Source organism: Microplitis mediator, chromosome 4, assembly GCF_029852145.1.
Source record: "Microplitis mediator isolate UGA2020A chromosome 4, iyMicMedi2.1, whole genome shotgun sequence".
Taxonomy (NCBI): Eukaryota; Metazoa; Arthropoda; class Insecta; order Hymenoptera; family Braconidae; genus Microplitis; species Microplitis mediator.
In genome coordinates, this window is record NC_079972.1 from 11,292,664 (window position 1) to 11,310,341 (window position 17,678).

Sequence of the window (17,678 nt, forward strand, 5' to 3'; positions counted from 1 at the left end):
TTTGCTTAACTTGGCGCATTCGATTTATTTCTTTACATCTAACATTTTCAACCGCAATTTTTCATGTATATAATTTATATATGTATATGTATATATATATATATGTATATAATAAATGTACATAGACTCTGTTACTCTATCAAAGTATAGATAGGAAGTCTTCCTGTGCTGTAGGAAAGAAAAATACAAAACTCCGTCTCTACTCCAACTCCCCGAGAAACTTTCCTTCCGCCGTCGAGCGACCACTCTTGGCAATTTTATATTTTTTCCCTTTCTTTTTGTTCATTTCATCTTTATCGAGAATCGAGATTGCAGCGCAAAAAGAAGCTCCACCAGAGCTACTTCGTAACGCATCGCGACACTTAATTTCCATAATTTTTTTTTTTACCCTTCTCTCTTTCCACCCAACACTCGTTAGAATTAATTAAAATTACATATACATATATAGATATTTTATCTACAACAGACATATATAACATACGTGTGCTCAAAGTGATTCCTGTATTCTTCATTCCTCATGCTAATTTAATCCGCGGATGTTATTACTGTTAATCCGGACATTTCAGTTTTCATTTAATCACAATTATTTTCGCGCCATCGGCCAAAGGGTATGTGCGCTCATATAAATATGAATATATGTAGTAGAGAGGTATGTCTGTATTTAGCTCGATCTACTTTGCTTGATCATAATCATAACTTGACCAATTTTATAGTATACAACAAATGTAATAAACGATATATGGGATCGGCTTTATGAAATTCCCGAGTGTTCCAATAATTTGAGTAATTACACTAGCGCTATTCACGGTTCAGCTCTCCCTTCCGAAATTGATAAAGCCCCACCGCGAGAAATCCCATATATATAATATAATATCTATATAATACTCTGACGATACAGCCTGGGGATCGTTTTATTTGGTTTTGAGAATTACGAGTAACAAACCGCAAAGTAAAGGCAGAGAATATAAAATCGATTGAACAATTTCCGAAGGATTTTCCGTAGTGACACTCGGGGAGTAAAAGAGAGAGAGGAAGAAAGAGTGACAGAGATTTCCACAACCTACTGGGTATTCTACTCTCAGCTGACTCGCGTCCGTCGTCGTGGCTTTTGCGAACAGGAGAGCAACGTAGAACCGAGTGAATCCAAGTCGGATGACAAGTTGGCACCTAACAAGTGACAATTACCGGTACTAACGAGCTCTGGGGGTTGGGCGAGATGCAACCGAACGCGGGAACGAGAGGAGAAACGTAAATTCGCGGGGAAGGGATATTCAATTCCCTCTTTTCTCTCCTCTCCTCCTCTCTTATCTTTCATTTTTTTTATTCCTCGGTCAATTCAGCTCCTATCAATAGTCTTCAATCTATTATTTTTTTGCGTAATATTTTTCTCTTGTGCTTACCCGGGATCAATATACACGCGACCGCTGTGTAATCCATAGAGCCTCTAACGAACGTTCTGTTTTCCCGCACTGGCATTTTCTCTTTTATTTTTATTTCAATCCTACATTGCGCTTTACATATGTATGCCCATACACATATAGATAAATATATATACGGCTCTTTGGAAACTATTCACAACGACAGCATAACATTTAATACCGTCGGTGGCGCTCGGTGAATTCACAGACGTCAAGGAGGATACATTATAAACCAGCGGAATCCGGGGCGCGCGCGGTTGGTCGCCGGATCGACCGGATAAAACGGCTACCGCTGGAGCGCCCGGCGATGATGAACGACCGTATGGTAAACCGCGTGGACCTGGTGCTATATACTATCGTCATGCTGCACAATTCTATACGTATAGACCCGGTATTACATACATTTGCTTCTCTATAGCCTGCGAGCCTGTAATCCATATACTAATTGCCGCATCGATCGGGCATCTTTCATCCACCGAACACTCTCCCACACTACAATTCAAGTCTAAGCCCAGCCTGGCTATATTGCCTGGACAGTGACGAGCCTAAATTTCCTTTTCCCTTTTTTTATCCCCTTTGTTTCTTACTTTAATCTAGCTTAGGAAAGAAATTACACGCCACGAAAAATAAGAAAAGATATTAAAGCAGAAAATTATTATTAAGAATTAATGCTTCGTAAAATAAATTGCGTCCGCATTTTCTACAATATTAGACAGACGTCTAGACTCCAGAGTATCATTTTTTTTTTCCTACTGTTTTATTTAATTTTTTTGTCACGGCGTTTTCCGTAAACCCTCAAGATAATTTATAAAATGTCACAACCAAGACGTTCATTCTCTCACGGAAAAGTTTATTGTCTTATTAACTTACCGGCCACCACCAGTTATATTACTCTGCTATGTGCGTGTAATTTCTCATAATGCCCACAAGAAAATGCAATTTTATTTTTTATATTCATTATTTTTTATCTGTACCGTAAACGCGCAATATATATGTGCATCACAAATATTCAATTAAAAGTAAATTAAATATTTAAAATAATGATATAACAAATTTAAAAATGCAATGAGGTCAATTAAAATTAATATAAAAATTCAACTTCCTCCCTCAAAATGCCACTATATATATATATAGTCCTAGGGAGTTATAAAACATTCGCGTGTCCAGTGATCGCGCCAGAGATCTCCCGAGGCTTTTTTTTACGCGGTCAATGATTACAAAGGAAAAAGAAAGATAGTATAACGTATAGTATAATCAGACGACTAAAACCTTCTGCTGAAGCAGGCGATAATGGTCTGTATGTTTATTTATATACTTATGTATATGTTCATATATATGTTTGTTTGTTTGTGATGTAAAAAAAGTTTACTCGACCAATAGTTTACGAGGCAGGATCGATATTAATACTTGTGTACTCTCTTTTGTAAGGTCCTTCTTTTATTTATCAACTCGGTGGGTATCGTCGTTTCTATTTCGCGGAAAAGGGTGGTTAGTTAGCGTCAGAACGGCTTCCTATACTCTTGTGAATACCTACTTACCAGAGGTAGACGACGCGAAGCCAAGTGCACCAAAGTGAATGGAAGCAATAGTACTGTAGTAAAAAAACGCACAATTGCAACCCTATTTTCCTCTCCGCTTTGCACATATTTATATATACAAAAGTTTATATATATATATATATATACAAAGAGAGAGAGAGAGAGACCACCGCGAATAAGAGATTTTACTTGGCGGCGTAGATATAGAAAAGGAAGAAAGAGATTCTTGCTGCAGAGTATTACTTCTTGAGACAATAGAATTATTATCTCTTTTCGCGCTTATAGGAACTCGGTTCTCGTCGAGCAGCTCTGACAGTCGCGAGCTATTGTTCTTCCAGAAGTCGTATTACTCTTCATTTCTTTTCTTACCATCGATACAATAAAATAAAAAAGTTTAATAAAGTAAATTAACTAGTTGGAGCAAAAAAATTTATGGAGAATTATTAGTGTGGGTGTAGAGAAAAAAGATTAATAAAGAAAAGAAAAATATATGCGCGAATGAATTGTAAAAAAATTAAATTATGTGTTGCCTACTTTGTAAAAAAGCCCTGGCGCCTGTTAATTTTCCGAGGGTATGACGAGATGTCACGCTAATAAATAGCGTTTGACACTGATGTTATTTCAGCGCAAGCTTGTTAACACGCTGCTAATTAATTTTTTAAAGACACTTGCCGCTAAGAGAGCGAGTAAAAAAAAATGTTTCTAACGAGTTTGAGGTTTACTCGGTGTGTTTGGATAATTATATCCTGCACACGCTCTTAAATTTTTTTTTGTCACATGCTCTTGTATTAAAAGCGAAAAAGTTTGTTTGTTTGTTTTTTTTTTCTCTCCTTGTCCTTGCGCGCTTTGCGAGGGTTGAATTTTCCAAGCATATTCCAATGGGTAGTCAAAATATAATCCGATATGCATCTACGGATGATCTGATTTGATCTGGATAATTAACGAACGACGGGTGAATTAATTCAATGCCTCTGATGGTAACCGACACAGACGACGAAGAGGGACGTAGAGAGAAAGCGAGGAGGAATATATAATGCTTGTAATTTAAACAAAATGAGAATTCTCATGATTTTGCAATTTTCATACTGCCGCTGCTTCTGACAATGACAAATTTCCCATTTAAATTGAGATCATCTGCATGTTTAAATATTTAATTGAACATTGATAACACATTCAGCTAATTAATTTTCATTTTTATTTATATCATCCGTTATATTTTTATTTCCGTTGTATTTTTATTTATATTTAAATTCATATTTCATTATTTTATTTTTATTTATTTTACAGGATGGTGCGCATGATTGGCGATGAATTTCTAACCGAGGAACGGGACAGAAAGTATTACGCTGATCACTATACCTGCTGTCCGCCTCCACTTTTCATTATCCTTATTACCCTAGTTGAGGTAAGTCGCAACATTCATTATAACAATAATAATAATTATAATAGTCCAGGTTAATTTTTATTATTGCATGGCTGAGCGGAATAAAACGATCGATGGCAATAAATTAATGAACCACCGCGCAAGCAAATTGCAATTAATAATTTTTTCCCGCGGAATTTAATATTCATACGTTAAATAATATCGATCATAACAAATATACGGGTGAAATTGAATAACATGTAGATAATAATTTTATTTAATTAGTAAGGGAAATGTCGAATGATGTTTGAACATCTAGCATTACCACTTTTAATTTACAACATTACATATAATACATGTACATTGAATTCAGTGTGCGGTGTGCAACCTTGAATTAATGATAACACAAGCGTAAATTAATTTAACCGTATGTATATAACTACATATACATCACCGCGCACACGGAAAGCATTAATAAATAAACCGTTGCATTTGTTGACTCATCAACGTCAACACACAAGATACTACTGGTGAATTTTGTGACCTGTGTATCCCATCAGTGGTGCATGTAAAGCTCTCTCTCGCTCGAGGATTTTATCTTTCTCTCTCGGTTCTCATCAACGGAGAATAAAAATCATAAAAATAAAAATTTTATAACCGAGTGAATTACGAGTGAAAAATGTTGAAGGAAGAATGAAGAGGTAGCTTTATTTTTATATGTCACATATTTCATCCACTTAACGGCGTATATCCTTCTTGTACTCTTCGTTGTCGTCGTCATAGCTGAGCAATCGATATACCGACCCCTGACTTATCTCGGTGTTAGACTTATTCACCAAACTCCTTCACCCTACATATACATATATATACATAAGTCCTCCCGCATTTCCGTAATACATGCGCAGCGGATGAAATGGAATGGAAGGATTAGAGAAGGGACCAAGATGTGAGTCAAGTAGAGGAGACAGAAAACACAGAATAGACTAGTAGAGAATATATACACTCACAAGTGTAAACACGGTTCGTGGCCTTGCTCAATACGAGTACATACTCAAGTTAGGTCGCTTCCAGCATATATATGTATACATATTCCAAAGTCTTATACGATCTCTACGCTCAGGTTGTCGGTGTCGAGTAGTCAGTGGAGTCTCACAAGATAAGACCGAAGGACTTGCCGGATATTATCGTAGATGTTGTATCATCCTTACTTCTCATACCCCTTATTCTCATCCGGCCTAACTGGCAAACAACCCTAACTGAAGTAACGACCAACTACAGTTTTCTCCCTATCTCTCTTTCGCTCTCACTTGCTCGGTATAAGAGACTAAACTAACCTCGTTATGCACCAAAGATATTACATACAACGTACACGTCCTCTTTCCTTTCATACATATATATTATTATTGTACACTCAAGTCTGCTATGTTCCTATAACATTACACAAACAAAAAATATAAACATCCTCACTAATACAAACAATTTCTTTACAAACAAAATAAACATAAAAAGAAAGTATCATAACAATGATAATAATGATGATGACGATGATATATATATACATGGAATACATTTTTGCAAATTGATTGTCACGTAAAAAAAACATTAATGCCGTGAAAGAGAATGATAAAAATAAAACAAGTAAACGCTTTTTTTTTTTTTTTTTATCCACATTTGTCAGCGATGGAGATAGTTTCACGAAGATTATTACGACTGGGAGAATGGACAAGCGAAGATAAAAAAAGTGGAAGAGAGAAGAGTGAGCACCTGCTGTCGTCGGCCATAAAAGTTTCAGAAACGACACACGACTAGTCTCATTACCCGGACGCACGTACTACGTCCTGCAGTAAAAAATAAAAATAATAAAAAAAAACAAGAGTGTACATACACTCAGTAGCATACAGTAGTTCTGTATTTATGCATGCACATATGTGTATGTGTGAGTGCACTTTATATGTATTACTGTCGATTTACACATAGAGATAGGTTATCGGTGGTTTATTCATGCACCCAAGGGGATGACTTTTCGCGAGCAATCGATTCCGATCCCTCCCGCGTACCCTCGGCTCTACCAGAGGGACACACAAAGGATGCGTGCTCGATACGCTCGTAAAATCAGCTCGATCTGCTGGGAAACATGGGCAAACGAATGAGCACGCACACAAAGGCACAACTACTCCGTCCGTATCGTGGCGAAGCTTCTAATCGAATCGAGTATAGCTTTCGTGCGATTCTCCTCTGGCTCTTGCGTGTCGCCCGTCTCTGCTCGTGGTAATTTCAGGCTGCATCATTCTTTCCCTCTGCCTCTATTCTCATTCTCAATCCTCTCTCATTCTCTCCCCGTATAATTATCGACTCGTCGGCCGGGCAAACGCGTTCGCATTCTTCGAGGATATCATCTGCATAGCTCTTTGCGTTCCCCGACGTCTGCCACGCTCATCGTTTACTTCGACAGTCGTTTCGCCGTATTATACGAGTTCCAGTATTAGTTGTAGTAAGTCTCCAGCAGTAGCAGCAGCAGCAGCATCGGCATCGGCAGCTTCTCATTTCGCTCATACTACTCGGTTAGACACTAATACTCTAATACTAATAAACACTGAGTAGGTACTGAGGTACCTATTGTCAGATGATGGTGTAATATAACTCAGTTTGTCACTTTCGTCGCTCATCTCTCTAAGGACTTTAACGAAACGGTTAAATTTAAAGATAAGACTTTGGAAGTCGCTTTTTATACATCATCAAGCAGTAAGTGACTGAGGAAAAGAGTAAGTAATAAGTAGTAAACCGAATGATATTTGACAGAGGATAGAGGAATGGGGGGAAGTGGGAGAGGGTACATATACATATATATCTGTAGCGGACTATTGGCGTTTCCATTACCCTGTCATTGACCCCGTTGTCTCTGTGTTCACTTGGCGGCGATGGTGTGGTGGGTTTAGGGTGGTAGCAATGAGCCAAACGGATGTCGCTTGAGGGCGTATATTAAATGGACGACATGAGAGATGAGAGAGGAGGTTGTAGATGAGGGTTAGGGGGAGAAGGCAATAGAGAAGTAGTGGTACACACAATGCTGAACTAATGGATGACACACACTGGCCACCGGTTAGAGAGACCTCCTGCGATGTTGCCACTTGAATAAACATCAATTTGATATCGTGCAATATCGCGCGAGTGTGGACGACACACGGACCGTGGTGAGCAACAACGAGACGTTGAACCATCCGAATAGCATATATCCACTGGTTGTATATTACTCTGCATACTCATATATGTATAGATATATCTAGAATGCACACAAGAATCTAGAGAGAGATAGAGAGAGAGAAGGAGAAAGAGATGAAGAGACAAAGAGAACTCGGGCTGGATGATGCACATAGCCGGCGGCAACTCGCCACCTGCGCCTGGAACACGCTTATTATGCACCAAGAATTCGCTGGCAATGCGCGTGCCTCTTTTTCTCTTACTCGTCGTTTTTACCCCGTCTGGTCGTCGTAGTAGTTATGTATACGGCGATATGCCGGTGCCGTTCTGCCACCGCCGCTGTGTTGAAAATTGGATCAGTTGAGAGTATGCTTTTGACGATGTACGCCGCACAGAGTTTTGCGACTGTGAAACGATTCCATCGGGTCTCGTTCCTCCTGTCGTCTGCCGCCCCCTGGCATCTTTCCAATTTCGATAATCTCACGGGCGCTGTTGCGGCCCGTTATTGGCCTCGTTATTCACTGTGGAATCCGTGGAAAGCCTCGATTACCGACGCACACTTTTTTCCTTTTCGTTGCATTCCATTATTATCATTATCATCATCACCATCATTATTGTTATTATTATTACCAGTGTTGTTATTATCGTACCCAGCCAGCTGATAGTATTATTTGTGTATCTAATGAAGGGATAAGCTCGTACGGTTTTTAATTTTCTTCATATAAATTTTAGTTACACATATATAATATGTATACTACATATACATTTCAAAATACCAATCCACGTAATTTTCTAGCAGGCGCATATGGGCCGCCAGTGGCTTATCTTGTTCGTAAATTTGCAACGGGGCGAAAGCCGTCATTTCCACCTCCGGACTTGGGTTCGCATCCGATCCTACGGGTACTTGATAACGCTATCGCCCCATGCGGGCGCTCGATTTCAACCTCGTTTGCCTCCAGTTGCTGCGGGAAAAATCTAAAATTATATAGATGTATATAATCTATCTACTATATATATACATAGCATTCATATCTCTCTCGATATATATATATATATATAATGTCTGCTCTCCCTTTACCTAGTTACCAAATTGCTCCAAGTGAATAAGGGGACACAAGAACGCCGATCGAATTTCCTTGAGGGCGACATAGCAGAACTTTAGAGTAGTATATATATGTATATATGTATGTATGTATGTATGTATGTAATATAGACGGAGCTCGTCCAGATGCCGATGAGTTTTTCTCCCTTTACATACTTTATGTACACTTTATATAACTCAAACTCCCTTGTTCGCTTCTGCGCCCTGAGAAGGCGCCTTCTTGACGGACTCTTCTCGTTCCCGGGAATGCGGAAAGTGTTTTCACACTAACGTGCGCGTCTGAAGTATCGCATCTCCACAAGTGAGATGTATACACACATCCCATAAGATCCAAGGCGGCGAAGAGTGTTTGCGTCTCAAATCATCTCAACAGGCACGAGCACGCGCATACAGGACGCCACGAGTTTCTATCCGTCTTTTTTGTTTTTTTCACCAGACTGCTCGTGTTTATACTCGTTTGCTTTTTTTCTCTCGCTCTCTCTTGCTCCACGAAAACAGCTGTCCTCGCTTTGTGTGCCAGCAGAGCAGCGCCGGGTTCAATATCGATACTATACTATTTTTTACTCTCACATCAGTTTAGGAGAGTTTCTGAAACGGCCTTTGATCGCGATGAAATACCACTTTGCGAGAAAGTTTGGTAATATTTGGCCCTGTGTATCGTCGGCAGAGTTCATCCAGAAGCTCAAGGAAGTAGACTACCTCTATCTATATATATACATATATATAATATACAAGCTCACAATCTACAGTCTACCTAAACTATTGCTCTCTATGTATGTACATATATATGCATGTATGTATTTATATGAGCGGGTCTCGACATCGTTATGGAGTTTAAAACTTTTTGTTGCACTAAGGCCCACTCGATTATAAACACTAGAGTTAATTTCATCCTACAGTTAAATAAATTTTAAAACTTCCGCGATACTTTTGAAGGACTAATGAAAATAATATCAAAAATTAAAAACGAGGTTAAAAGGAATGTAACAATAATAATAATATTAATTAACTGCAACGCGAAATGTTTTCTTAAATGATTTATTATTTTCATCAGTATCTCTGGTGCTGTAAATTGTATGATATGAAGCGGGTAAAATATTTCCTTTAATGAAATTTTCAGTTCTTGTTATATGAAAGAACAAGAAACGCAAGAAAGTTAACACACCGACTGAGATTTTGCTGTGAATTGAGAGAGAACCAAAATCTTGCTTTACTCGAGAAACACTGCAAGAAACGTCTTGGACTTGCACCGAGATATCTGGGAGGATGAGCTTAACCTTTGAACATTGCCACTGTATACGCCTGGACTATATATATACATACATAGAAGACAAAAAAAGTCCTCTGGGAAAAATAGTATGATCTTCCTGTGCTCCAGATTCCCATTCCACTTTGGGCAACTCCGTTCGAGCAAGAGAGAAAGCTCTTTCGAGTAAAAAAGAGACAGTCTTTAAAATCTTATCCAGTGGTGGACACTTTGAAACCTTTACCCAAACCTAAGTCGCCCATTATTTCGGTCCAAGATACCGCGGTATATTTGAGAGGCTCACCTGGGTTACACACAAACTCTTGATACAAGTACCACCGAGATAACTATAACTGAAAGTAAGCCCAGAAGTTGGTGGTACGGCAGAAGTAGAGATTCAGAGATCGAGCAAGAAAAATAGACAAGATCCAGTTGAACTTGTAAACCACACGACTTACAGCGAACTTGCCACGACTGCAAATGAATTCTAGCTCACCCTCAACCAATTCCTCGCTGATATAATCTTCAACGACCGGATTCTAAAAGGACGGCCTATGTGCACGCGAGATGCTTCAAATTCGTGATAAGAATGAACTCGAAAGATTACTATCACTGGTCTTTAACATTCAAATAACTTGGTCCCTGTGTGAAAAGTCCTTCAGAGTTTAAGTTATCAGTCTTTCTGATTTTTACCATCGACTATACATATACATAGCAACCAGGAAATCCAATATTGATATCTTATTTTTGGGAGGTCTTATCATACAGCTAAAATCTAATAGGATTCTCAAAGAGAATTTTTATTCTACTTCGCTTTACTTTTTCCTCTCTATAAACGATATTTTTCAAAGTAAAATTATTGTTATTATTTATATATTAATATTTAATGCCATATGTAGTAAAAAAAAATAACTTGTCTTCGTCCATAATTTATAAGTGATTAAAACGGAAGTTGCTGAAACCATTCATACTTCAATATTGAATTTACTTGCCAGTTTCGATTCTAATTAATATTTCATCAACTTCATTTTTAAATACTTCGCTAAATTTTCAGTTCGCTACTTTCCTGAGTACTGTAAAATTACTACCTTTCAATTTTTGCTTTTCTAAAATTATATAAAAATATTTAAGTACCTAAATAACTAAAATATTTAAGTGCTTTCGATATTTTTAATCAATCAATAATTATGGAAGCTCCAATTTTCACTTGCTCTATACTTGAATTTAAATGCCGATTGTACATTCACAGCAAAAATTATTGTGTTAAAATCAACACAATCTGTCTGTTAGAAACGGTCCACACAATATTTGTGTTGTTTTTCAACACAGACTATTTGTGTTGAATTTCAACACAAAATTCGAGTAATATGAGAAGTTAATTTAACATTTTTTAAATGTTAATGGCAACACAAGAAAAATATTAACTTTTACATTTTATTTTTGTACCATGGATTATTTTTAGGTTATCAAAAGTCTCAACAATTATTATTTAACATTGAACTATTTTGTGACAGTAAACATGATCCGAAATTCAGCAGATAGTTAACGATTTTCGAATTTTTTTTTTTCAACAAATTAATTACGAAAAATAAAAATATGCGCATGTAGAAAAATAACAAAGCTACAGATGAAATTTTTTAAATATTTTTTTTTTAAACTATGCGAATCATGAACTTTGTCAACTTTATTTTTTTATGTCCAATTGAAAATAAATAACACCAATGTCACAAAAATAATAACTACTCTCTAAAAATGAATTAGTGAAATTTTCGCGAATCAGCGGATAGTCACTATTTCTACAGCTATAAGTATAACACTTATTCTACCAGTGGTACACAGAAAAGAAGAATTTCTTGGGGCAAGAACAAATTTGCATTATGAAATGAAAACGAAAATTTTCTTAGGACTAAAAATTTTTTCTTGCCCCAAAAATTTTTTTCTTGACTCAAGAGAAGTTTTTCTCGCCCCAAGAAAATTTTTGTTTTTAATTTATAATGCGAAAAATTTCTTAGGACAAGTAAAAATTTTCTTGATGTGAGTAAAAGTTTTTTGTGCCAAGAAATTCTTTTTTTTCTGTGTATACTTATAGCTGGTTCCCAGTGAATAATTCACTATTTTCAAGTGAATTTCACTGATTCATTTTTAGAGAGTAATAACTAAGCAGAACTGATGCTCAATGGTGGTTTCCGCGTGAATAAAAGAATGACATTTTTTTTAACACATTTGAAATGTCGCTTCAACATTTTTTTTGTGTTGATTTCAAAGTAACACTTAATGAATGTTGATAATTTTAATTTTTGTACTAGGTAACATTAAATTAGATTAGATTAAAAGTTTTAAAGTAACACAGAGAATTGTGTTGATTTGACACAAAATAATCAACACAAAAAATTTAACACGGACAGTTTTTAACACAGATACACAATATTTTTTACTGTTCCGTAATTAAAAAAAAACGATATTACCCTACATTAATGATAAAAATAAAAAAATGACTTTATTTGTCATATCTCTGTATATTTTTTATTATATTGATACAGTAAAGCAAATATCAGCGATTATGCAGTTGCATTTTTACGTCTATGGCTTTTCCACTTGACGTCAACGTTCACTAACTCCCGTTGCACAATATTGTTCAACAATTTCATCCACAAGTCGTAACCCGCTTATCGGTCGATAAAATACTCAAACATACCTTTCTCTTTTCATTCTGATTCATCCCTCTATACTAAAAAGCTCGAGTGTTAACAAAAATATTTTTTATTTATATTTATATAGTTTTATTTATTTTTTTAACGACGAAAATTCCGGCTGCTGTCGCTGCCACTGCTGTTACACAAAGACTAAACCAAATATGGCTTTCGGAAAAATTCCAATTCGCGGAAATGCTTTGAAAAGCTCGGACGCTGAAAAATCGAAGCCAATATCTTTTTTTCCATAAATTTTCATGTTAACTTTTCACTTCTTTTAAACCCTCAAGCCGTAATTTTTATTCCAACATTCTCATACATGACTCATATGCATATTTTTTTTTTTTTTTAAATTTTTTGGCTAAATCATTTGATGTCACCAAAATTTAGCTTCGATTATCGACTTGAAAAAGACTAAAACTGATTTAAATAAATCGGGTTTGCGTAAAACTTAATTGTCCACAAATTTATTTAGAACAAATTTGTACTAGCGTACGGTTTGAAGATCAAAATTTCTTTTTTCTACATATATTTTTTTCATCAGCACGTGCCTCAACCTAAATTAGCTTTGAGCTTGACGGCGACGGCACTTATTTCCTCTAAATTAACCTAAACCATATGGATATATGTTTTTTTAAAGCCCTCAAGTTATACGGACATTTGTCGAAATTTACAGTAGAACAAATATACACATCGGCCACTCGGAGTTTTCTTTCTCTTTATTTTTTTCTATTTTCTCATCCTCACTATTTTCTTCACTCTTCTACGGTTAGCTTGAGATATATCGTCGGCCATTTGTCGCAGTGTACTGCTAGTAGGATAAATATAAATTTGATTCCACGTTTAGATAGTCAAAATGCTTTTCGTGCTATTTTTACGCCCTCACCTTCTTCCTCTTGGAGATTTTATTCCACTGTCAGTAAATAATGCTTATATCATTTATATTATTACCCGAAAACTCTCCGGAAAATATATACCATATACGATAAAAATATACATATACATATACATATATACATACATATTTATATACATTCCAATCAAATCTAAATTGACAAACTAACAAATCGATTAAACATTTTTAGCCACTGAAAGTCAGACCAGAAAAAAAAACCATGAAAATATTTATGATAAATGTATTAAACAGTGCGTACTAAAGTATATATCGCGTGTCTCAGTGTCATTTCCAGTGTTTTCTTCCGGTTGTAGAGACGTACGTACAGACGGCGCCAGGCAGACGTCGCACGAGCGTCGCGACGATTCCAAGAAAATACCCTATAGCCCTAAGAATTTTTAAGTGAAATAATAACGATTGCGTTTATTTTCTTTTGTTGCGTTTTTTTTATTTATACTTAGATTACTACCCTTAGTTTTTTTTTCCACCGTTTCCATTGAAACTCACCCTAGAGCTTACTGGCCTTCATTAATACAATTCTTAAGCAATACTTGAAGTGATATTCACCGAATTTCCGTTGGATTATCAAACGCAGAGAAAAAATATTACTAAAGTACCGGCTAGTACATACGAAGGATTAAACGTGGATTGCATTTGAAAACTCTTCTGACGGTTCTATGGCTTACTCGTTTACCTCTCTCTCTTTCTCTCTCTCCCTCTTTCTTTATCTTGTATGTTTTTTCTCTTACTCTCGTTGACTGAAGAGATCTACTCAGTAATGTTAAAACAACGTGAAAAGCATCATATATACCTATAAGTATTACAGTATACGTGTGAGTATATGATTCACGCTCAGAAAAGCACTTGGATGTGCATCCAAGTACTTTTTACGCTTCAGTGGAAACGCTCTCATGAAATTCAAAAGAATTCCCATTGTTCTTCCACGCACTAATAAACATTTCCATTCGTAAAAATTACTTCTTCCGCCTCTTCATCAGCAACAGTAGTAGCATATGTGTAGTGGCTTAATTACAGGGGTAAAAAATAAATAACTAAAATAAAAATATAGTACTTTAAAACCCAGACTACAATTGCCGGTAACATTTATATCTCGTCTTCTTTTCTCCCGACCCTTCTTATTATTTTTCTTCGCATCACTTTCCGTCATTATAAATCATCTTCGCTCACAAGAACCACCAATTTTATAATTAATATGCTTACCTTGATGCTCACCCGGAAAATTTAAACTTTTCACAGCTCCCTCGACACGTCCGCGAAATAACGCGCGACCAGGGCACCATATAAACTTGCTGCATACAAATTTCCACAGTATGGCGTTAAAGTGTCTGATACATGTGCAAACATCGTGACATTTTATACGACTACCCTCTTTATATATGTATAAAACAGCCGACTAGTTGATGTTGGCACTCTTGTTGTTAGCATTATTATTATTATTATTATTAGTAGTATGATTATTATTACAGTCATAGTTGTGCTTATTGTTGTTGTTGTTGTTGTTGTTTGCATAGTAAATCCTACGAACCACCACAACTTCCATTTATCTCAGTTGTTGTTCGCCAATTGACCTCTCTCGACGACCTACTACAACACCGCACTAACTGCAAATCGTTAATCGCAAAGCTAAATTCGATTATCCGTGCCTTAGTTAACTTTGCGTCCACTTTTGCCTGATGATGAGCCACTTCCATCGCTTCATTACAGTATCCTGTTAATAGAACAATATAAGTACTATACAGTCATTTTTCCATAAATAGACCCACCAGATGGTTATTGGATTTTGAATTTTAAATTCCTTCCATTTATTTATAACCATAAAATTTAACTTGTAATGGATGACTGGTGAAACATGTCAAGCTAACCAATCCGAATAATCGCAGTTTCCGCAAATTCATATTTAAAAGTTCTAAATAAGGAACATGTTTTCCAATAATTTGATATTTCTATTGACTGAAGTACATTAATAATGCATAAATAGTATTGTTAACTTCTTTTTTTTTTTTTTTGACAGAAGAAATTTCCAATAAAACAATATTAAGGCCATTCTCAAATAGTGCTCCCCACTTTTTTAAAGTATTAAATGACTCAACTGTAATGACTGCATCAAAATTTTGATAATTAATTAAGAAAAAGTTTGAGCATTAATTGAAAAAAGGGCAACGCAGTTACAATTTCGCCCAGACATAGATTTTAAAAAAAATTATTTACCGTTGATATCAATAAGGAGTTAAACAGAATTTGGAAAATAAATTTCAGTAAAATCTTCATGTCAATATTATAACTTGAAATGTCAAATTTTTTAGGCTAAAATTTATTTAATAAATTTTGTTTAACTCCTGAATGATTTTAACTGTGGGTAATTTTTTTAAAAATCTATATTTCGGCGACAATTCACGGAAAAAAAATGTACCTGAAGATCAGAACGTTTTTCGCGCAACAAAAATGAAAAATTTATATAATTTGACTGCTTAAGGGGTAGTTGGGGGTGGCCTGCAATTTTCGGCTGACATACTAGTGCATGTACGAAACATTTCAAAACTCTAGATCCAGAAAATTTCGTACTTTTCATTTTGTTTTTTGATCTTCGTTTCACGAAAAACGTTCCAAACTTCAGGTACATGAAAAAAAAAGCAGTTGAAAAATTACAGTTTCTACAGTAAAAAAGGCTTCCGGGGCAAAAATCTTTAATCATTAAAGCTTAAACTGTAATTTTAGAAATTTGTTATAGTAATAAAATTTGAAGCAACAAATTGTACAGTTTAAATCGACAATATCGAGTTTGAAACTGTAATATTTATTATTTCTCTAAAATTTACTGATAAAAAATGTAATTTTTACAGTTTCACACTCGGAGCGCTTTACTACTATACGAAACTGCAATTTTTCAACTGCTCTTTTTTCCGTGTTGTAACTGCGTTGTCCTTTTTTTAATTAATGCTTTAATTTTTTTTGAATTAATCAATAAAATTTTAATACTGTTATGACAGTTCAAAGTCATTGAATATTTCAAAAATTGGGGGGCTCTGTCGGAGAATGCCCTTAAGTATAAAAATATTTTTCACTCGATCAAATTGTCAATTATGCATAAAAAGTGATTGGTTCGAAAAGTGTCTGACCAAACAATGACTCTCGTCACTGTCCGACTGCATTCGCGTCGAGTCTACTGATGCGCATAAAATTTGCACTGAGAGTTGGTAACTCTCAATAGATATTGCCAAGTGTATACATTTGTTGTATGCTTTTTTATGAGTTTTGTATGAGCTACGACAAAGTTTGTTGCTACTGAAAAATATAGAGATGGTACTTCTGCTGGTACTTGTCTATATATTCTATTCTATTCATTCTACTTTAGTCTGTGTATATACACAAACATTGTATTATATTATGTATAGACGTGTGTACGTAAGTTGGCCGATTTCCCGTAGAGTAAAACCGACAAATGGAATTCACTGGCACCTCGTATAGTGTGGGACAGCAGTCGTCCGGAAAAGAGCAAGCCGGAGGGACATCCAAAGTGAAAAGTTGCCACGTTAGACGGTACTGCCACTGGACAATGGCACATGTTGCATTCGAGGGTAAAAGAGACAGTGCCACTGAATGAGGAAGCGGATGAGGAACAGAAAGAGATAGACAGAAACAACTGGTTTGAAAACGAATAGAAGTAGACAGTAGTGGTGTTGCTGGAGGCGGCTAGGGAATTGGAGCTGATTCGATAGGAAACTTTTAATCGGGGAACTTGTGTGTGCTGTTACTGTGCAAAGAGAACAGTAACACTAGAGAAAAATAGCTAAAGAGAGAGAGGAAGAGAGGAATAGGAAAATGTTGGAAGTAAAGTGCTTTTTCAATGACTCGCCACTTCTGGATGGTCAAATGAACGACGTCGACACGGGCCACACAAAAGCAAAGCATCAAAGCATTCAGGAAATTATGTTCGCGTTCTATATTTACCGCACCAGAACCCACTAGTCCTGTTGTACATATCCGCGTGTACACAACAGAGATGCTCGAGGTCTTGTAGTTTAATTACCATCAGAAGCTAGACCAGCGGCTTCAAGCAAGTGATATTGTGCATAATCATGGGCCACTAAAGGCTTTTTACTTCCACTCGGTGATGTATACATTTATCCTACGCCAAACTAATTTAGAGAGTATGTGATCCAACACTTTGTACCCGAGGCTAAATAATCTTTAACATTTCCTTGTGCTA

At 36.1% G+C, this 17,678-nt stretch overlaps 1 protein-coding gene across 2 annotated transcripts in view; it reads left to right on the plus strand.

Annotated features, from left to right (window-relative positions):
• LOC130666340 (protein rhomboid) overlaps positions 1-17,678 on the plus strand; it is a 118,649-nt gene that overhangs the window by 81,979 nt on the left and 18,992 nt on the right. For both annotated transcript variants that reach the window (XM_057467219.1, XM_057467218.1), the window contains exon 5: positions 4,244-4,361. In XM_057467219.1, the coding sequence (XP_057323202.1) occupies positions 4,244-4,361 (118 nt within the window). The remainder of the gene's footprint in view (positions 1-4,243; positions 4,362-17,678) is intronic.